The sequence below is a fragment of the Thunnus albacares genome, chromosome 22, assembly GCF_914725855.1.
Source record: "Thunnus albacares chromosome 22, fThuAlb1.1, whole genome shotgun sequence".
Classification (NCBI taxonomy): domain Eukaryota; kingdom Metazoa; phylum Chordata; class Actinopteri; order Scombriformes; family Scombridae; genus Thunnus; species Thunnus albacares.
Genome location: NC_058127.1, coordinates 5,941,467 through 5,964,538, shown reverse-complemented (window position 1 = coordinate 5,964,538; position 23,072 = coordinate 5,941,467). Strand labels below are relative to the sequence as shown.

The 23,072-nt window shown below is 38.6% G+C and overlaps 1 protein-coding gene across 2 annotated transcripts in view; it reads right to left on the bottom strand.

The window, feature by feature from the left end:
* LOC122973207 overlaps positions 1 to 22,780 on the bottom strand; it is a 48,642-nt gene extending 25,862 nt beyond the window's left edge. The window contains exon 1 of one of the 2 annotated variants that reach the window (XM_044340543.1): positions 22,416 to 22,780. In XM_044340543.1, the coding sequence (XP_044196478.1) occupies positions 22,416 to 22,570 (155 nt within the window). In that variant the 5' untranslated portion in view covers positions 22,571 to 22,780. The remainder of the gene's footprint in view (positions 1 to 22,415) is intronic. The other variant, XM_044340545.1, reaches the window with a different exon arrangement.
* Between the last annotated feature and the right edge of the window lie 292 nt (positions 22,781 to 23,072).

Below are 23,072 nucleotides of genomic sequence, written 5' to 3'. Positions count from 1 at the left end.
GGAAACAATCATATGGACGATATTAAAGAGCTGCACAGCTGTGCGTAATGACAGTTGTTCTGGCTGTTGGAGAACCTTGCCAGTGCAACACAATCGGTGAAACAGCAGTTTTCATTTCCTGTTTGTTTCACTGACAGGTGTAAAGACCGGTGGAGCAGGTGGCAGATTGATATGAAAAAGACTGGTTCGTGGCATGTCTTCATCCATTCATGGCTAACTGTGGGAGTGGAAATGAGGCTTGTGCGCGTGTGCCAAGTTCCTCAATGACTGAGATTTATAAAACAGAAGCATGTGTATGAACAGCTTTATAAATCTGATGAAAAGAATGAGTATGCATATTTCTGGCTTTGTGCATACATATAGTTTAAGTTATGAATCTGCAGAGAGTTTTATGCATGTGGCCCCTGGTTATTTGCAATAAAGAACAGAGGAAGCAAAAGCAACAAAGCACAGATAAAGAGAGAGCAACAGTTAACAAGAAACATCAGGAACAGACACAAACTCATCATGTCCTTTCCATGCTAATCTCTGGTTGAAACAGTTAAAAGAGTACTCCACCAATTCATTTATTCCTACATTACCAGTTTTATCAGACTCACAATGAGCAGTTTTTCTTTAAATGATCAAAATAAATGCAGTAGACTGACAAATGTCTAATTTTTTATTCCACATGTTCTTCTCCCCTGTCAAAACCTGGCACCTACATTATCCACAAAGCAACTTGATCACCAGCAGTTTGGTGGGACATGCTGCTAGCCTCAACCAGAGATGAGGAGCGAACTACATTGGTCTGGTAACCTCATTTCTAACTCTACATTAGGGACTGTCTGTGGAGCCACCAAAGGCTTTATAGAACTTTTTTCACATATGCAATAGTATTCCCCGATACCTGTAGACAGATCTTGATGTGTAAAATAGGTGGAGTTCCCCTTTAAGACTGAAACCAGCAGACAGACAAAGCACATTTAACATCTGCCGTTATAATTTCAGAATGTCACAGTTGACCATACTGAAAGACTTGGGCCAGCCTGAAAAAAGTAGCTAGTAGTAAGTGAGCGTTTAACTAACCATCAGATTAAGCTAAAGGGTCTGGTATATTCCCTCTGATATGCCTGTCAGATGGTTAAATAGCTTTGGAAACCTCCTCCTGCACCTTTCTGATGATAAATTGGGGGTGGGGAGGTAGGGTGACTTTTTGAACTGACATTGACACCCACTTCACACAGTGACTAGTCATCTGTGTGGTGGTGAGAAAGGAACCAGGGTTTGAACATCTCTCTCCGGCTCTCCTTTTTCATTCTTGACAAAGCTATTTCTGTCACTTTTTATGTGAACAAACGAGTGCAACACTGCAAATGTCTTCCAGGAGAGACTGACCAAAAGAATACACCATTATCTCCATAATTTAATATTATCAACCCCTCCCACCTCTCTATGACGGTCAGCTTTTCACTCTGTCTTCGAACGTGGCCATACGGAACAATGATAACCACGTTTGATTTCTGATATGGCCAGACAACACGTCATAAGAACCAGTTCTGATCGACCCAAAGACTCTAGATCATAATTTATTGAGTTAAAGGTTAGGTAATGTAACAAGATGGAATACAGACTGAATCATCATCAGGATTCAGGATCCTCATGATTTATAACGTGACAACCTAAAAATGAAAAGTTCATTCAACTGGAACAGCAGTGGAAAGATACAAAAATCCACATGGCCCAGTAGTCATGGGGGGAACCTTTTGAGTTTTGCCTTCTGATAAAAAAACAAAAAAACAAAAAAACACACATGCACAATATTGGACATAAAGGCGGACAGAGAGATCATTTTTTAGATGACAAATCCAAGATCAGTGTCTCACGAGGACCACCCTGACAGTAGCTTACTAGAGTTACTCCAAGTTACTCCTTACATTTCCAGTAGACAGCTATTTTCCCACTATGTAGGGTAACACCACCAAACACTACATTTTTTTTTTGCTCTCAAGGTGATAAAAAGTTCAGAAATATGACTGCACAGCATTCCAGAGTCTGTTGCTCCACCATAGGTTTGCGGCCGGCACCGGATGAGCTGGGAATGAGCCTGCGTTGGTCAAGGAAGACGCATTTAGCAGTAGAGAGCAGGTGGCTCAGCTGGGTCGGGACCTCTCACTCTGCTCCAATCTGTCAACCTCTTAATTCAGATGGGGCCAACCAGTCGTACCACAACACATTAAGAACATACAACCAGTGAAGGAAGGAGATTCTATACCATTCATTTACCAGTGGGTGTGTACGGAACTCCGCTGCACTGGTCTTACAACCAGATTAATTTGTTATGTAGCACAGTAGGGGGGCGGTCAAACCAACATTAGCGCCCAATTAAAAAAAAAAAACAAAAACAAACAAACAAAAAAATCCCACAGCCCTTCCATTCATTTGAATGGGGGCAACGCCTTGAAGCAGCATGAGTGCCAAAACACTGCAGCGGTCACCCGGCAAAAAAAGTTGAACCGGGCTCAACTTTTGCCACAATGCGATGAGGGCGTCATCCAACAAGGCGCTGTGTTGGCCAGTCATACATACATGCAAGCAAACATACCTGGTAGATTACTTTATGACTTTGTGAATGCCGTATCCAACTGTTTACCTAATGATTGTAGCGACGAAAGATAAAACACCCACAGCTGTGATAACTTACCAGAGTTGTAAAATCCTATCTGTGTGTATTACAAACAAATGTGCAGTGTATTGGCGTCCGATAAGCTCCAATTTGACTACTTGGATTGTATTTGCCTTACACTGTTTTTAAGCAGGGCTGATTTCAGTCTGAACACTGCCTAAATTCAGAATAACTTAAAATAAATTTTGAATGTTTAATAGCATTAATATGTTAAGTTACTTTTTATGAGTGGCTTATAGTGTAGTTTTCTACTTTCAGCAAAGGTTTAGTGTTTCTGATAAGTAGCAGTTTGCAGTTTCACTGTCTATAATTTCAAAGCAGCTTCCCCAACGCAGCAGACATGGTGTTATGAATTCAATATCATACCAATATTGTGTCCAAAGTCCTCCCGGATTGTTGTGCCAGGCTCCAAAACTAAAAGGGAGCAAGGAGGAGTTTGGCTCCTCTTACAACATGAGTCTGTGGCTTTTGTTTGATATCTAGTGTCGGCAAAAAAATGTTGCTGACGCTAGATATCACCTGCTAAAAATCGTTATAAAAGAAAGTCGGCAGTTATTGATTGAGGACACAGTTTGAGACAGGATTAAGCACTTCTAATTTAACTATATTCATAAATAAATAACTTGAATCTTTTCACATCTGTTCATGTCATGTCTTGTTGTGTTGTTGAGTTTTGCACCAAATTATGGAAAGTAGTGTCAATAAGAGTAAAAATAAGCATCAGTACCTATATTGGTATGGATAAAATCCTAATGATACCCTTCCCTAGTTATAGGCTGGTGTGACTTTCGCTTTTGATGTCTTAATTGTATTGATAACAGTGCTCATCTGTATGTGATGGGTTGTTGATGAGGACTCAATCCCTTGAAGGCAGCTCTGTTTTTGATTTAAGCCCATATATTTGTGGGTTGTATCACACTGTGATGTTTGAGTTCTGATACCCGTGTGGAGGTGTCATTAACTGATTAGTATATATCAGATGTGCTGACATAAAGCAAGTAGGCCAACATGCTTGCAGCTACGAGTGTTTCTTTCCAAACAGAGTCATAGCCAAACCTCCCTTTAAGGTAGGCTCAAGCACCCCAAAAAGTAACTGTTTCCAGCTCACACAGTGTCACGTCAACGGGACACTTACCGTCAATTACGGATGTTTACGTTTTCACCAACTTTCACAGCACACATTATACACATTCAAGACGTTGTCCGACGGGTTTTTACATTTCTAACGTGTAAAACTGTGATAAAAAACGAGCTTAAACTAAAATGGCGTGCTCCTGGTAGCAAGTATGAACGTTAGCCTTTAACAGGGCTAAACAACAAACGGCCAGCGGTTGACAAACCGAGTACAGGTTCGGTAAATACCTAGGTTTGGTTCCGTGGTTTTTCTAAATAACGCTTCTGTTGCATACCTTTCGTTATTTGTGGTGTATCTTGCGGCTTTGGTTTGCTCAAACTTGTCTTCGACCTGTTAGTGAGCAGGAAATCACAGCAAGCTGAAAGTAACACTTCCGGCAAAGCGCGAGACTTCAGAATAAAAGCTTCAAAAAATATATTAATTATTGTACAAATTTTAATTAAATGTTTTTAATTAAAGAGCTTTATTGTCATTCTCTCCAGCTAAATGAATTGCAGTTGAACATACAATCAGGTGTCAAGTCTTACTAACAATGAATTTATTGTCAATTAATCTGCAGATTAGTTTCTCAATTAGTTTTTTACTCCATAAAATGTCAGAAAATTGTAGAAAAAATGCTTATCACAACTTCCTAAAGCCCAAGCTGACGTTTTAAAATGTCTTTCTAAAAATATAGAAAAGCAGACATTCTTCATATTTGAGAACCTGGAACAAGAGCATACTTGTCATTTTTGACTGAAAATATAAATTGATAATTGAAATATTATACCATTATCGAAACATTATTCGATAATATACTAGCCTGGAGCTCATGTTTTATTTGCTCTGACAGATGCATCTGGTCCCCTCCTGTTCAAACAGATAGATGAGAGCAGCACATCTGAATATTTTGCTCTTGCGTCATGCCCCAGCCCCTTTTTGAGTGAAAAAATTTGACTGGCAAAAAATTTGGCTGTGATTTGACTGGCAGTAAATCCAAATTGCAAATTTCTAATCTGAAGCACCAGATGGTTTGTTACACAGGACTGTCTGAGAAGTCGTCCATGAAAACTGTTTGGAAAAGGGTGGGCAGTTTCAAAAAAAATACTTGGCAAAACTTCATGCTGTGGTGGAAACTCATAATAGGGGTAAATAGAGCCAGAGGGTAAAATGAGCCACCCCCTTTATCTCGGTAACCATAAACAAAAGTATTCATGTGATCACAACTTAAGAAAGTATACTTCACATTACTCAATCCATCTTGGACTCAAGCACATGGAGAGAGTGGTCAGCAAAACAGAGCGAAAAAAAAAGATTTTTGTCATGTCAAGTGAATTCATCATGTTGCTAAAGTTATCAGTCTTGTATCTTAATTAAAAAAGATACATTTTGTATATAATTACATGTTAATTTAAGTCAATGTAACCTACAAAATAAGGTCATAAATTTAGCATAACTGTGGATCTGAGACACTGTGTGAAACTGTTTTGTCAAAATTGAGGTAAAACGTGCCAGTGATGTGGGGGCAAGATGAATCAATGGCTCAATTTACCCCCCAAAATTATTTTCTGATATTCTAGAGACTAGAGATCCTGTTCATGTTAATGTTTGATCACTGTTGCAAGTGTTACAATGTTGATGAATAAATACCTAATTGTTGACTGATGTTAAGTTTAAGCCACACACAAACATGCTGTACATACAGACGGGTGGCAAATTAAAGGAAAAGCCGACATAAAGTGTCTTAGTAAGGTGTTGGGCCACCAGAACAGCATCAATACACCTTGGCATTGATTCTACAGTCTCTGAACTCTTCTAGAGGGATGAACACCATTCATTCAAAAGATATTCCCTCATTTGGTGTTTTGATGATGGTGGTGGAGAGCAATGTCTAATACGTAGGTTCAAAATCTCCCATAGGTGTTCAAATAGGTTGAGATCTGGTGACTGTGAAGGCCATAGAATATGATTCACATCATTTTCATACTCATCAAACCATTCAGTGACCCCTCGTGCCCTGTGAATTGGGGCATTGTCATTGAAATGGAAACATATACACTTATGTTATTGTCTTAAGATTATGTTACACTGCCTTATAGTCAAAAGCTCATTGTAAGACTTTATGATCTCTGCTTCCCGTGTGAAAATGTTCCTAACAGGTACTATCAAAGGGGAGGTGTGGGACTTGGTCACTGTAACTTTAGAGGGAATGTCCAGGGAGGAAAGGCAGATAAGGATTTGGCCTTCAACTCTTAATTCTCAGCAGATACCGAAAGAAACTCCCTGAAGATACAGTGCATTAATTAAAAATAACTGTTAGGTTGATGAATATGGGATGATTGTGATGCATGTGGCTGTATATGCAAGTACCAACACTGAACTTCATTCAATATCTCTTCAGCCTAGCAAACTGGGAGATCTGGACTTGCAAATATGTATTCTGGATATTGCAATAAAACTCTGAAAGACAACGTGCTCTCTATGAATTCATCTTAAATTTCCACTACAGTCATCCTGGAAGAAACAACTCCCATCAAGGTAGAAATGTTTGATCATAGGATAAAGGAGATCACTCACAACAACTTTGTATTGATTTGCAGTGACCCTTCCCTCTAAGGGGACAAGTGGACCCAAACCATGCCAGCAAAATGCCCCCCAAAGCATAACAGAGCCACCAGATCCCCTCACTGTAGGGGTCAAGTTAATTTGTCACCTGTCTGTATACACAAAAGCACATTTACACACACATTCTTGTAGTGTTGTGCCATAGGACTAACTTTTTTTGATGGGTCATTGTTCTAAAACCATAATAATTAGATAACTTGATTTAATTTCCATGGGCACACAACAACCTGAGGTATATATAGTAACTATTATTTGAAACAAATACACTTTCATTTTGCAGTAAAATCATCAAATGTAAAAAGTGGCCCATGTCAACCCCGTTCTCCCCTACAATACATATATATTCTTCTACTCTATTGCCTTATTGTCTCACATAGCCTTTGTATGAATTGAACATTATGTAACCACTTGTTATTGCCAGATGAGAGTGCAACCTGATGCTTCCCATGTCATGTACACCCAGTTGGTTCAGAGCAGGACATAAAATAAATAACCTGTCAAACATAAGTAAATAGTGGCTACTCACATAGCCACTACCCAAATTTGTCTGTGACCAATAACAAAGTGGGAAGGCACCATGACAACACTAAAGACCAATAAAATTGACAGGGAGGGTCAAGGGATGTATTGTATATATGACACTGTACTGTCAGTCATTTTTCACTTGCTCTGCGCAGAATAACTTAGGTCTTTGCCACATTGTTAATTCAATAAAGACCTCATATTGAAGACTTTACCTCTAATAATTTATTTCCACTACAATGCCAATGCCACTTAAATAGTTGAAGATGTTTGAAGATACAGTTAGACACAGACATGATTTCCATTTATTTAATCCCTATAAGATATGTGATATGGCACTTTACCATTTCTCTAAGAGCAATTTCAAGGCTGGTGGAGAGATATGGACCAATGGTGGAACAATGACCAGGGCTGTGGATTTTGGATTATTAAAGTATTTAATTCTGGTGTCCTTATGATACTCCATGGACCTACAAACAGTCCACTACAGTGTCATGCTCAATAGACCAATACTCAAAAACACAGTTTATGGCTTATCTGATCTTTGTAAGAATGTAATTTGCTCTTGTTTCTGTTAGAGCTCATACACCCATCTTTACACAAATCCTTTTAAGACATCCAAATCCTTTTTTTAACCAAACAACAGAAAAAAATCTGATAGAGGAGTTAGATTTATGCCTCTCTAAGAAAAAGAAAAGCACTGCTCCTGAACCTGTGTCCATATTTTTCATTTTTATGAATGCCCATTTAGGTTGTACACCACTACCTTCATGGCCACTAGATGGAGGCAGCACAGCATATTTGCATGAGATGTATTTGATAACCGTATAGATTGCTGATTCAGTCTTTGCACAAAAATACATTTGTACACTTATGACAATATGAGTTAAGCTGTGTATGTGTGTGTCCAGTCTGAGGTTTGTGAGCAGCAGTCGTGACAGCAAGGCCCAGACAACAGGTGTGGAAGACCACGGTTGGAGGAACAGCCTGGACCTTTTACCCTCTCCCTGGAGATATTGTATAATAAAATGTTTTGTTGAATGCAGTTGGTTTCCTTGTATATTTTGTACTATTGACCAAATTTCTTTTTTGGCTGTAATTGAGCAGTTGCTGGTATGATTAATATTTAGTTTAGATTTAACTTTATTGTCATTGCACAAGTACTGAAACAACAAAATGCAGTTTAGCATCTAAACAGAAGTGCAAAGAAGCAATAACAGATTGACAGATCATTTTTTTGTTTTGTTTATGATGATGGTTATAATTTAGTATGTTGAATATTAATACAATTCTTTTATTCTGAAAGAAACGCAACATAATTGTTGTTCCTGTTAATGTCTTGTGACTATATTAATTTCTGTGAGGTATGAGATCATTGTCTTAAGTCGTGTTTTTAGACCCTAACATCATAATCATCATATATGTCATTAAAAACGGACTTCATCACTGTAAGTTTGTAATGTACAACCTATATGGGGTAATATTTGTCAAGTTAAGGAAATGGAAATGAAGTATCCTTCAGTAATGAATAGAAATGACCAAGCTCATTTAATTTAGCATCAAATTCAATGAACCAAAAACAAAAATGCAGAAGAACAGGGTTGTTTTATCACTATTCTACCAGATAGAGGCACTTTTCTCAAATAAATTTAGTTAATATATTGCTAATATATAATTCCCATAAGTGACGACCGGTCTATTTCCCTTACTCACCATTGCATTACACATGCTGATGTGGAGGAGGTTGGTTAGAATATAACAGAGAAGTTAGAAGTTAGATTAAATATTCAGAATTGACGGAGTTGGAGAGATGAGTGCCGGGAGGAGTTTGTTGTGTTGAAGTACAGAAAGCGTAACTTAGTGTTATCTAAAAGATTTTCAAAGTAATGGCTGAATATTTAGCTGATTTCAACAACAACTCAGCTCACGTGAGATTTCAGAATAAGACTTCTCCTTGAGCAAGACTTGGTTAAACACAATAACAAACAGAATGGACCAAGCAAAAGGTTTTATTTCTCTGTATGGTCCTTTCCATAATGTTGTCAGACACTTATAATAACAATCTGAGCCTGTCAGTAGCAAAAACAAGCACTTTTAGTGGACGTACATTGACAGGGCACTATTGCCCCGTCGGTTGACATTGCAGCCTGTTTAGCGGCTGCTGGCTGCAGCGCTCTCACTCAGTACTGGACCAATTTAAAAGTTGTTGTCCCAATTAGTCACTTAGACAGAAAAAGATGGGAATATAGGGTCCAGGTCGAAAAATACCTAACTTTCCCTTTAATCAATCACATTCCGGAACTCTTCTGGATTCAGATCAGATTTATACTCACCGCAAGACTATGAGCTTGAAGCCTTGATAATGAATGGCTATTGACTGTATAGACTGTTGAATCAACAATTTATCAAAAGGTGACGATGAATAGTTTAATTAAAGGATCATTCCTATTGGGTATTGCACCAAATTACTAATATATCCCTTTTATCCCCTCCCCCGGACCACAGGGCTTAACGCCTGACCACGACACGACAGCTGACTGGCATCCCTCTGGCTGTGTGTGTTTGTGTGTGCCAAAAGAGGCTCGGTTTTATTTTCGGCTGTCATCGCAACCCTGTCAGAGAACCCAGTCTCATGGTGGTGAGCTCACCATTACACACACACCCCATATCCCCATGAGGACTACTGGTCCCAACAAGGTTGGTGTTTATATCGGAAAAGGTCCCAAAGAATTAACAAAAGCACGCACACATATTTATGGAGACACAAGGGTAGATTTAGACATAAAAAGGCCTTTGTGACGAAACTGTTTTGTTTGTAAATTTGATTTAATTCAACACAGACACACATTTGCACTACACACACTCCTCCAACCATCTTAGACATCTTGAAATAGCATCATTACTATAATTTCCTGTGTGACAACTACAATTACAAGCCGAAGTTCAAATCATATTTCCTCATGTCGACTGAAAACAAGATCCTTTTCTAAACAAACTAATGTGCCCCAACTCTTCAGGGCCAAGGAATATGTCACCCAGTGCAATGGTGTGGCTCTTGGACATGTTTTTAAAGCAGATATATCATGCTTTTTATTGATTTTCTGTTATTTATATATGATTATGGTGCTGGATATCTATGTTAAACATGGTCAAAGTTCCAAAAGTTCAGCTTAATGTATGTAGAAATGCTCCCTACCAGTCAAAAGCCAGGGCTGCAACCTGTTCTGAACACTTCATTTGCAATGTTTTTTTTCTAGCTTGCGCAGGGGCATGAACAAAAAGCATGTGCTGCCCATGGATGTATTATAAGGGCCAGATACTGGACCAAAAATGGAGCCCATTTAGTACGATAGGAATTACTTGGCTGACACATACGCCAAAAAAAGTTTCTAGCTTCTGGGTTTGCTTCCATGTTGTGTTTTTAGACTGCTTTTGTTGGCTCGAGGAAATGTTTACAAATATAAAACATCCATGGATCAAAAATTCGTAATGGAAAGAGTCATGATTGACATTGTTTGCAGTTTGATATGTCCTGTCAACAGTTTTACAGACGTCTCTTTTACAATGGTGGCCTATAGGGAAAATGCTTTTTTTTTGCTGCAATACCACCAGTGACCACTGGGAATAATTGGCTGCAAGACTGAGCAGCAACACCCTATCCAGCTCTTGTAATACATCTATGATGCAGCCTCAGCTCATTGTGCATGTCCATAAACGGCTGTCTGTTCAGTAGTCTTTGTGGCTAAGGTTGTTGCTAAGGTTTTTCCATGTGTTCATGTTTTCCACTCTCATATTTCGGATCGGATACCAGCTTGAACACTTAAGGATGTATTTGAGAAGGTGACATTTCGAGTAATGAACGAGAGAAAGTAGTGAAATCCTACTACTATAGTTTATTTCATGGTTTGTTGATGTAGCCTCCGGAGTTGGCAGAAGTCTCCCAAGGGGCAGCTTCTGGAAACTGCCAATCAGAACAGAGTGGATTCATCAGGAGGGGGGTCTTAAAGAGACAGGACTTAAAACGGCCTGTTTCAGACAGAGGCTGAACTGAGGGGCGGCATAAAGGGCGTGTATAAGATAAATAAAGAGTTTTTTGAATTGTAAATCATACAAAGATATTTCAGTAGAGCCCAAGAATATAAATATAGACCTGGGAATGTATATAATACATCCCTGTTAATAGTTTTTGGACAATGGTGGAGGTCTACAGGTCTATGGCGTTGGATACACACACAATACTTGTAAATAGATCAATTCATTGTTGGTTTGGCTCTGCAGATAAGATTTGCTGACAATAAGAAAAATATAGAAAATCACCAGTTATATCCTTTAAAGAGCAGCCCACAGCAGCTTCCCTAAGACATCTCTTCAGGATAAACTGGTACTATTATAACATGCATTAAACTTTCTTTCTTCCCTCCACATGAACATACACACATTTATCTGTGTCGCCACATGCATCTATAGCATCTACCTCTCCTGCCCAATAACACAGGGTCAGATCCTCTCTAATGATCTCAACAATTCTGGCTGGAGGTAACCTGACCCCAGATCAGTGACGACGGACGGCGACTGCCCCCAGGATTGAATGTGAAATCTGCCAAAAGGGAATGCGAAATCTCAAATTACTATCTGTCTTCAACTTGGATGGATATTTCTAGAAAGAATAAATGGCTCCTATTTCCTTGTCTAGGCAAAAGTGAAAATTTGGGCAGGGAAGATCACCGAGGAATGTTTTCCCTCCAGACATGAGAAGGTACCGCTGAGCAAGGCACTTATATTTAGCGTGCAGACGTGAGAGTGGTATCGATCTTCTCATCTAACTTTCAGCAAGAAAACAAATACGTGTGTTTCCCAAAATGTCACACTATTCTTGAAGGATTTAACTGAACAGGTGTCAGTTTGTACTGCAGTAATGGGCAAAAGTTTGAGGCATTTTAGATGTTTAGATTCTTGTCCGTTCAGCAATACCATCAGGGAGGCATCTGATCAATTCCAAATTTATTCTGCAGCATGACAGTGACCCCAAACATACAGTCAGAGTCATAAAAAAACTACCTACAGCAACAAGAAGAACAAGGAGTCCTGCAATGGATGGTATGGCCCCCACAGAGCCCTGATCTCAACATCAACTCTTGCATGAAGAGACAGAAGTAACTGAGATGCCGAAATCCACAGAAGAACTGTGGCTAATTCTCCAAGATGCAGGAACAACCAACCCTGCTAAGTACCTTGAAAAACTGTGTGCAGGTGTACCAAGGCCTCTGTTTTAAAGGCAAAGCTGCTCACACCAAATATTGATTTCATTTAGGTTTCTTCTGTTTAATGAACTTTAATGAAGCTAATTGATAATAAAAAATATTCATGACATTATTTTTGAAAGCATCCTCACTTTACTTTTAGTACCTAACACTTTTGCACTTAAATGTAAGATAAAACTTGTTTCCCCTCATGGGATTACTACAGTTATCTATCTATTGATGCTGTGCAGATATTTTTGTAGTCATTATAAGCTGCCGGACTGTGAAAACCCTAATTGTCACCCCTTTTATCTGGTCAATCTCACCCAACATGCCCTCCCAGTCTCTAATGCCTGAAAGGTCATGTGACATGGGTGTGTGGTTACCTCAGTGAGTCCTGGGAGTCCCCGTACCGTCGGCGACGCACCCAGCGACAGACAGATGGGTTTAAATCATCGTGCAGTGGGGACACAGAGTGCACACAGTAACTTACACCAGGCAAACCTTGCTGCTACACATGTCAGAGTTATAAATCTCTCTGCAGCGCTGGTGGTTTAGTACACTTTGATGTTTTTGACGATGATTGATGATTCGAGGGAGGCGGATGAAGAGTCTAACATGTTGAAATGACATTTTTCCTAAAGTTTCACAGAAAATTTGAACTTTTTGTTTTATAATTTTTCTTTCTTACATAATGTTTTGCCCCCCTCCCCCCTTCAGTTTATATCCATTATTTTTATATTGTTATTCTGTCATTATTCTGTTAACATGTAAATGTTGTACTTTGTCATTTATCTGGTAGTATCTTTAGTTTGTCTATATGTGTTTTTGGGTTTATTTATTTATGATATAGATGTATATTTATACTTTATATATCAATAAAAAGTTGATCACAAAGAAAATAAATTATGTTTGTATGTTTGTATTTTTAACCTCTGCAAGTAAACCCGATCTCATATCCTTAAAAGACTAAATGGATAGGAAAGTATGTTCTGAAAAAAGAAAAAACTAAACCAAAATATCTTTTTTAATATGTGTGGAAAAGAAAAGAAAAGAAGTTTGGAGGTAACATGAAAATTTAGAAACGTACAGAGCGTTTCTTTTTATTTTCATTAATTTGTGCACAGTTCTACATACTGTGTCTGCTGTGTATGTGTGTCTCTGTGTGTGTGTGTGTGTGTGTGTGTGGATTCTGCGAGAGCCACTGCCATCCTCTGAGGAGCAGTTAGCAGAGGGTCTAATGAGCGCTGATGAAAATAAATCAACGCTGGCTCAAACAGAGAGTTGCAACCACTCAGCACCACAAGATCTCCTGGTAAATGGTGCACACACACACACACATACAAACACACACACACAGTCACACAAGTCTTTACAGTGCAAAATAGTTTATTTGTCCTTGGACTGCGTGTGAGGAGATGTAATGAAGTATTTATAGTGGTGGCATCGACGTATCACAATTTCGTGTATGGTTCAGTGCACTCCAGTATGCGCATGTGGTGTGTTGGTAATAAATACTCAACATTTATTACATAGAGCTGTTTTTAAGTCTTTTGGGGCAAGTTCAAGTCAAGCGTTGAGGCAATCGAGAAAGGTCAAAGACAAGTCCAAAGAGGTCTCACAACAGTTGAGTGTCAAGGCCCCTGTGATTTACTGTAAGTAACATTCAAAAATGTTCGCACAACTAAAGCCAAAAATACATAAAATGTTGTGTGTTGGTCATGATATGTAAAGTACTACTTCTCCTAAATAACTTATATATATACATATATTTTTCTAAGAACAATATTCAATACCTATCAATATTACCTATATATATACAGACGGGTGACATATTAATGGAAAAACCAACATAAAGTGTCTTAGTAAGGTGTTGGGCCACCACTTGCTGCTAGAACAGCTTCAATGCACCTTGGTGTTGATTCTACAGTCTTTGAACTCTACTGGAGGGATGAACACCATCCTCCAAAAGATATTCCCTCGTTTGGTGTTTTGATGATGGTGGTGCTGTCTAACACATCGGTCCAAATCTCCCATAGGTGTTCGACTGGGTTGACATCTTGTGACTGTGAAGGCCATAGCATATGATTTATATCATTTTCATACTCATCAAACCATTCAGTGACCTCTTGTACCCTGTGGATGGAGGCATTGTCATCCCGGAGGAGACCACTCCCATCAGGATAAAAATGGAATAAAGGTGATCAATCAGAACAACTTTTATTGATTTACAGTGACCCTTCCCTCTAAGGGCACAAGTGGACCCAAACTATGCCAGCAAAATGCCCCCCACATCATAACAGAGCCACCAGATCTCCTCAATGTAGGGTTCAAGCATTCAGACCTGTACCGGTTATTCCTTTAATTTATCACTTGTCTGTATAAATTATGATATCACATTATTATATAACAAAAAATTAGATATTCTATCAAACCTCTACTTGAAAAAGACCTTACACTTTGATATATAATATAGCTAGAAATACTATACTTATCTTTACTGCCTTTTTTACTATCTTACATATTGTCATTGCCATATTGGCATTAAAAAATATGTTTTTATCCCAAAAACATACAGAAAAGCTATTATACATTTAAGCCCCGAGTAGTGTCTGCAGGCTTCCTTTGCAGTGCAGTCTGTATGTAGGACTGCCTTTTTCACCAACCTAACATTGCAAAAATCAGGCACACCCTGTCTCAAAAAGATGCAGAAAACTAGTCAACACATTTATTACTTCTAGGCTGGATTATTGCAATTCCTTATTATCAGGCAGCCGTAACAAGTCCCTAAAGACTCTCCAGCTGGTCCAGAATGCAGCTGCACGTGTACTAACAAGAACTAGGAAAAGAGATCACATTTCTCCCATTTTAGCATCGCTGCATTGGCTTCCTGTAAAATCCAGAATAGAATTTAAAATCCTTCTCCTCACTTACAAAGCCCTTAACGGTTAGGCACCATCATATCTTAAAGAGCTCATAGTACCCTATTACCCACTAGAACACTGCGCTCCAAGACTGCAGGCATACTTGTGGTTCCAGTCTCCAAAAGTAGAACAGGAAGCAGAGCCTTCAACTATTAGGTTCCTCTCCTGTGGAACCATCTTCCAGATTCGGTCCAGGGGGGCAGACACACTCTTTACGTTTAAGAGTAGGCTTAAAACTTTCCTTTTTGATAAAGATTATAGTTAGGGCCTTGGACCAGCCCTTAGTTATGCTGCTATAGGCCTAGACTGCCACTGCCACGGGACTTCCCATGATGCACTGAACTCCTCTCTCCTCCTCCACCTCTTTATCTGTATGCTTTCATGTACCATTAATGCATGTTACTAACTTGGCTTCTTCCCCGGAGTTTTTGTGCTTTCTCGTCTCACAGGTTCATATGGATCATGGTCATGGACCCCCTAGTTACGGACGGTGGGCTTCTGAGGACCTGCTGTGATTTGGTGCTATATAAATAAAATTGAATTGAATGGAACTACTGCAAATAAAGCCAAAAAGAAGAAGTAAAACAAGCTATTTGGATAGCCACTTGGACAGTTACTGGAAACACTAAGTGTGAGCTCAGGGTCAGACTGACGTCAGTTTGAAATCTCTCATGTATAATCTTTATATTTTCTCTCCGACCTCACAGGGAGCTTGAACGGGATGGGACAGCAGAAAATTATACTGCATCATGTGGCACGAGCATAGTGTGAATGTGTGTGTGTGTGTGTCTAGTTCGAGTTACATCATCAGCTGAGGAAAGTTTTCATCACCGTCGAAGAACAGTATGTGTCATCCTGTCTTATACATTTGACACCATAACAAGTGATACGGTAAGATAGCTTCAGGGATTTTACTATTTTAGGAGACTAAAAAAATATAAACCGAGCCAAAGAGAGTAAAACAGAGATTAGAGGGATATATCAAGATTTATTTCATATTTTAATATGAAATAAATCAGATCATAAGAAAAAATACAATCAATTTAAAAGTATAAATGTATGTTTTATGATTTGAACCTGTGAAAATAACCTCTAAACTTGCTTCATGCTTACTCGTTTTAGGAATGGATCCTTTTTAAAGGCACAATCCATAATCTAAATGTAAACACAACAGTAGTTTATCCTTTTCTCTCACTCTCTAGCATCTCTATCGTCTTCCTTTTATTCTCATACACATGCAATGTTAAAATCATGTCAGTGAGTCGTGGCAGTGTACGATGACGTCCTGTCCACAGTTATCACAGTTGATAACTGTTTCTGTGCCTGGACTGGCTGGTTGACCCAGAAACTCTTTTCACAACTGGATGAACTAATTGAGTCCAACACAAAGTGACCTGATCACCACACTACACCAAGGCTAACAGTGCCAAGTTGATATCTTTGCGTGGGTTTAGAATCTAAGGGAGGGAGTTCTTGATAAAAATTATCAGTTTCTTTCTGAACTTAATTTTACAACCTCATGTTTGTCAAAATGATGACCAGTAAACTCATCAACTGATCTCAAAACAGACAAAAACATATCTCTGGATCTCAGCTGTGATACCAGCAAGACTGGATGAGGACTGCGTGGAACGTTGTGTTAAAGTGTTAATGGTCAACAGGTGGGAGAGAGCACAGCGGGAGGACAACAGGACGCTGAAAGACAAGGGTGTAAACTTAAGTACATCCAGTACGTTTGACAAAGAGACAGTAAGAGAGAGATGGACGGAAGCAATGAAAAGAATGTAAGATATGGTGAAAAAGGAAACAAAATGTAGGAAATGCAGCAGCTGCACTTTTAAATCCACCTGTTCTCTCTTTGTAACACGCACACAGTGACAATGACACCCATTGCATTCCTAAAACTGAAACCTTCCCAAATATTTATGAGGTGTTTGGTCATATGGTGAGTGTGTAGGCTAAATGTGTGTGCGACTGAGACAACGGTGTTACAGAGGCCACAATACAAGGTCTGTGTGTTTTTGAGCTTTTTGTTGCATCAATGTGTTCTTTTCAAAGTTTTATTTCAGTTCAGGTTGCAGCTGAGCTCGACTTGATCTTGACTTTCCTGATTGAAACTCAGTCTTTTACTGCTGCAAAACCAGCCTTAACACTCATATCCACTAAAGTGAAAAACAGGGGCCGGGGAGAGCAGCACGTGAGCTAACGGCAGACACATAGACTGTAAAAAGTATGGATGTAGCCACTGTGACGTCACCCATTGGTTTCTGAAGAGCGATTTTGAAGCTCTAAGTGGGCGGCTCCGGCCGTCGCCATCTTGGCAGTGCCTGACACTGCCTAACTCCCAGTTAATCCAAAATGGGCAAAGAGGTGGAGCTGAGGCGAGACAAATGAAGCCTGGTTGCTGAAACAAGCCACCTAGCAGCTAGCGACTTGTCACTCAAAGCAGCCACGTCCTTAATTATGTATAACTTTATGGCTTAGTAAAATTTAAACGGGTGAGTTATAAAAAAGTTCAACCCCCATACAGTTGTCATGAAAGGGGAAATTAGCTATAGAGCAAAACCGTTTTTTGTACTAGATTGTAAACATGTTTATTTGTGCTGTAAAGTTTGGCATTTTAACATGGGGGCCTATGGGGATTGACTCGCTTTTGGAGCCAAATGTCTGTTTGAGGAACTGCAGTTTTGCCAGTTTTTGGCACTTCTGCATTGGTTTCATTTTTCAGCTCTGGACGTTGCCACTTGGGCAGACATCAAAGCTACTATAAGTCTTCAAATCTATTTACGGAGCAATCATTTCCAAAATGACTACCAGAACACTTAGTAAATGACCCAAATTTAGCGATTGAGACCATAATGACTTGTTGAAATAAATAATTGAGGAGTCTATTGGAGCCAGCATCTAGCGTCCATCAGTGGCATTGCATTTTGCAATTCAAGCTGTTGTACTTGCTACTAGGTTGGCGTCCTAGGTGACCACATAGCTCGCCTGTGCCTACAAGCGATCCTGCACATAACTAGCTGTTGGCTAGGTGTGACCGCCACAGTAGTGTATCTACTGACACTATCTCAAAATGACTTCATAAGTGCAACCTTTGCCACCAATGCATGCACATGCATCTGTGTGTGTGTGTGTGTGTGTGTGTAATGGAGAGGTGATGACCCGGGATCCAAATGAAAGACTCAAATATAGACGACAGCCTGTCACACAGTTATAAATCAGAGAGTGCTAAGAAGGAATAGAAACACCTCAAAACCCTGTATGTGTGTGTGTGAGTGTGTATGTGTGCACATGTGGCTGTAAATCAGGCTTTATATAAAGTGTGATACAAGCATCAGATGACAGAGCTGTGATAAACCTGAAAATATAGACCAGGAGGACACAGATGTAAATCAAATTTACTTATGTGTACAGAGACACACACACACACACACACACACACACACACACACACACACACACACACACACACACATGCATAAACACTCCTAAATCCATCTGTCTAAATCCTCAGCAACAGAGAGCTCAGAGCAAAGCCTTGCTTCAGACCGAAGCTATTTCACACCTTACGTAAAAACATCTCTCCTTCCCGCAGACACACATACACACACACACGCACACACACACACACACACTCTTACTCTTATCTTTTCTTCTATCCATCTTTGCCATCTCTGTTTACTGCTTGAATCTTGTACCCACCCTTGTTTTTTTCTATTCCCTTTCCTCAACTTTAGCTCATGTAACATTCACTCACACACCGGGGAGTATCTTCTGGTATTTAGTTCCCTTTTTACTATCATACCATCAGAGACCAGCCAAACCCATAATGGCCTCGAGGCAAGCGATTGTAACACACACACACACAAGCACACACACAAAAACAGAGCAATAAATGCCTCTCGAGTGGCTCCGATATCTGAGGAAAGGTTTTTTTAAATTAATGCTTCTGCTGTTAGTATTTTGTAACTGTGAAACTGAAAAAGAGGGGTTGAAGTTAGGTTTATTAAAAATCAAACAAACATAACAGATATAAAGTGATGGAGAGTAGTAATACTGGTGCTTTTTTTAAAGGTAGTTGGCAAGTTGAATTCTTGAATTATTTTAAATTATTATTATTATTTTAAATTTTAAATTAATAATTCATATGTTGTTCTGCTTTCTGATTGTTGGAAAGTCACTGAATGTGTTTTGGAGAAGAGATTATGAGATTAACTGTATTTGTTCTTGGTTTCGTCCATTTTTTTGTAAATTTTCATTTTGCATTTATTCAAAATATAATTTAAAAGCAAAAAAAATGTAGAAAACCTTCTTTGGACACTAAGTTTAAATTACTCTCCAAATTCTGTGGTGAATACACTACTGTAGGCAAGAACGAATGAACGAATAAATATATGAATTGATGAATCAATGAGTGAATGATTGGGTTTTCTTGTTTATTCATAACAAATGATGAATTAATGCCTGTATGTAGCAGTGACTGCAAGCGGAGGATGAATGAATGAATGAAAAACAGATGAATTAATCTCTAGAGTTTACTCTGAACTGAGTGAACTAAAATAAAATGCACGAAAGCAGCACATGCGGATAAATGAGACTGATGGCAAAGTTAAGCCAACTGAGGACTGATTTGACCTGAAGAGCAAAAGGTCAGACTATAAAAAGCTGTCATGGTGACAATGAAGTTGTCACAAGGTTTTAAAATTTTTGGCTCTGATGACAATTGACAAACTGTCCTGGATTTCTGTTAGAAAACTTTGAGTCTCAACTTAACTCCGAGGAAATGGACAAAAATCAGAGCAGCAAAGTAACATCTTTATCCAAACCTATTCAGTTATTGCCAAAATATTGGACTGTTATATGTCAATGGACTTTTGAGCTTTGCTTTCTAATTGCAAACTAAATCCTGAATTATTCACTCTAGCCAAGTCTTACACTCATCTCTAACCAAAAGCACTTAATTGGTAGAATTTGTTTACCACTGTGTACAGCCAATGTTTGTGAGGTTGAATTCAGGGCATAAAAATCCCAATTTCTAAACAAGACTGATTGAATAACTTGAAGAAAACATCTCTTTGGGGTTTCTTTTTTTCTAATTTGACATTAATGTCCAAGAAAATATGCAATTACAGCTACAGTTTGTATTCCTTGGTTTGTTTGTGTTTATAATATCCAATCACAAATTCCAGTTTTTGTAATAAAGCCTTGCATGACTGATCGGTCTGGGCTCTTAAAATTCTCTTTTTATACCACTTGAAGAAGTAGCTGAAAATAATAATCTACTCTTGTGCTTTTGGTCCTTTGCTGTACTTGGTTTGGATCACATACAACTGGAGCAGTTGTTTCATTTATGGTGTAACGCCCGTTCAAAAGGCACAGCTAAAGTTTAAAACATTTGAATACATTTCTTGAAACCTGTTTTCATCATGTTCTGCTCTGCGGCTGAAACTGACCAACACGTTTGGTGATACTTTGTGTCTGGGCAGTATGTATGACACGCATAGCAGATGAAAACTTTTAAAGCCTTGGATTTAGACAGATGAGACGCCCGCGTATACATGCATAACTGAGTCACATACAGTTGTCCTCTTGTTTTAGCTATAAGGTCAGCTGGGGTAGCCAGGGTAATACCAGATGACTATTTCACACTTGCTAATTGCTTCATAAGCACACATGGCCATAGAAGAATGAGGGCGCTTCAAACCCACTGTGTCTAAAAGTCAACATATTACCCAACATGGCTGAGACAGTTTGATCCTGTCACTAACGCCACACAAATGTGATGGAGGTTGAATCACTTGGGATACTTTCTGAAGCCCAATAACACCTGTCTTTTTTTCCCAATTGATAGAAAATGTATTCACAATGTATTTTTGTGGTGCATTTCCTTCTCAAGTGGGACGGAAATATCCAGCCTAAATCAAGGAATTTGAAAATTTGTAATATTTGAATGAGGTGTAAAAGTTTGAGGTCATACCTAAATAAACATGATTCTTTGCCTTTTAGCGTAACTCTACAACATCACTAACAATTATATGACGACTGATGCAACAATAAAAGTCACTAAATTAAAATGTAATTCCCCATCCTTCCCATCAAACTGCCTTTCTCTACCCTAAAAACATACTGGTTTACGAACCTACACAAGTAAAATTATCTCTGAAAGATAGAGACAGAAGATGCTGGGCTAACATTTGTATGCTAGCTAGCTAAGTCACCAAACTTTTTTTTGTTTTACTAAACTTAGCATAACTACCATTTAGTTATTTTCAGGCCTGAATTGGCACTTTGTCATATTTGTGGTGTTTTCTTATAGAGAATAAACATTTAACTAAAGATGTGTCATTATAAAGAGCAGGAGAAGAAGGATTGTAACGGTAGCTAAAAATGTTAGCTAATGTAGAGGTAGAATTTACAACTATAACTGTTCAGTTCAGTTCAAAGATTTCTTGTCACGACTACGTAATTTTGCTTTTTTATCACTTTTTAACCCCATTATTCAACTAGCTGGACTTCAGTACTACAGCAGCAAGTGAACACATCAACGTTAATACCGCCATATTCTTCAGCGCTGATTCTGTCAGTTCAGTAGCATTTTCTGTTGCTGGTTCAAGCTAACGTGACATTCAGTTAAGTACAAAACTAGGCCTATACAAGCACTGTTTTAAGGTTAATAGCTCAGGAGCTTTTTGTGGCTTTCACACTCTTTTGATAAGCTAGCAATTATTAGACAGCTAGCATAACCTGGCTGTCTTCCTTAGGTTGTTTTGGCTATTATGTATGGTAAACTTATCTCTTTGTAGAAAAGAATGGGATTGTGAATGTTTTCACATTTTTTTTCAAATATTACATGCAGTTTAATATATTATAAGCAATGGTTTATTTTATTTACTCATTTTTAATTTATCTTTTACAAGGAATGCACTTTTATCAATATCACTGTAAATATGTTAGCTAGATGTTAGATTAGCCATTAAAAGCTCAACTGTTGACTGTAACTATAGTTTAAGATGTTCACTTTGACCCTGTGCTGTAATGTTACCAGATTTTATGTCAGTCGCATTGCTACCTTTTTGAATTGTTCCACAAAATCTGCGAAAGCAAGGTGATGAGATACAAGCTAGGTTAAGATAAAATCTAGCTTTCTAAATCCTGAACTTTCTCTACAGCAGTTCTGTTTTTTTCTTTACTTACAATAATTGTCATACATCTCCTGCTGGACTTGAATGTGAGTGAAGACATATGTAAAACAAAGCGACAAATTTTGCACAAACTTGGTATTGCTCTCTTTTACACAGAAAAAAAAACATATCTGTTCTCACCGGCGTGCAGGGTCGATGGCGTTGCTGCTGTGCAAGTTCTGGTTGGTAGTTTTGCCAGTGGTCGAGTTATGGTTGTTGATCTTTGACGCCTTTTGGTGACCGACATCCGCTGAGCTCTGCTGCTGGGAACCGCTGGCCTTCTTTCCTTCCAGCATGGCCAAACACACACATACACATATATGTGCCCAAACACACACTCACAAAGTAAACACTTCCGTAACGCTTCTAATATGCTTCTTTTTCTCTAACCACACATATGCATACACGTTCACAAAGGCCGGCTTTTGATGCAGATTTTTTGGGCGAGAAGCACACTTCCAGATATGAGGTTAAATCCCAAAAACATAGAAAAGAGGACCTTTCTCTTTCTATTTAGTTTGAATTATTTCCATATATACAAAAAAAATTGTTCAATTTCTTTATAAAAAGTTTAATCCAGAAGAAAGAATTCCTGAACGCAGCTTACAAATCCTCACATAGTTCCACAATATTAAGGCAACTTATCCGCTTTCACAGGGTGCTTGCAAAGATCATCACCAGCCACCTTTAATACTGGATAAAAAGTTAAAAAAACAAATAAACCAATGCAAAAAAAAGGGTCAGTAAATCTTCTTAGCTCCCCAAAAGTCCACCAATATTTGTATATTCCAAAATTTC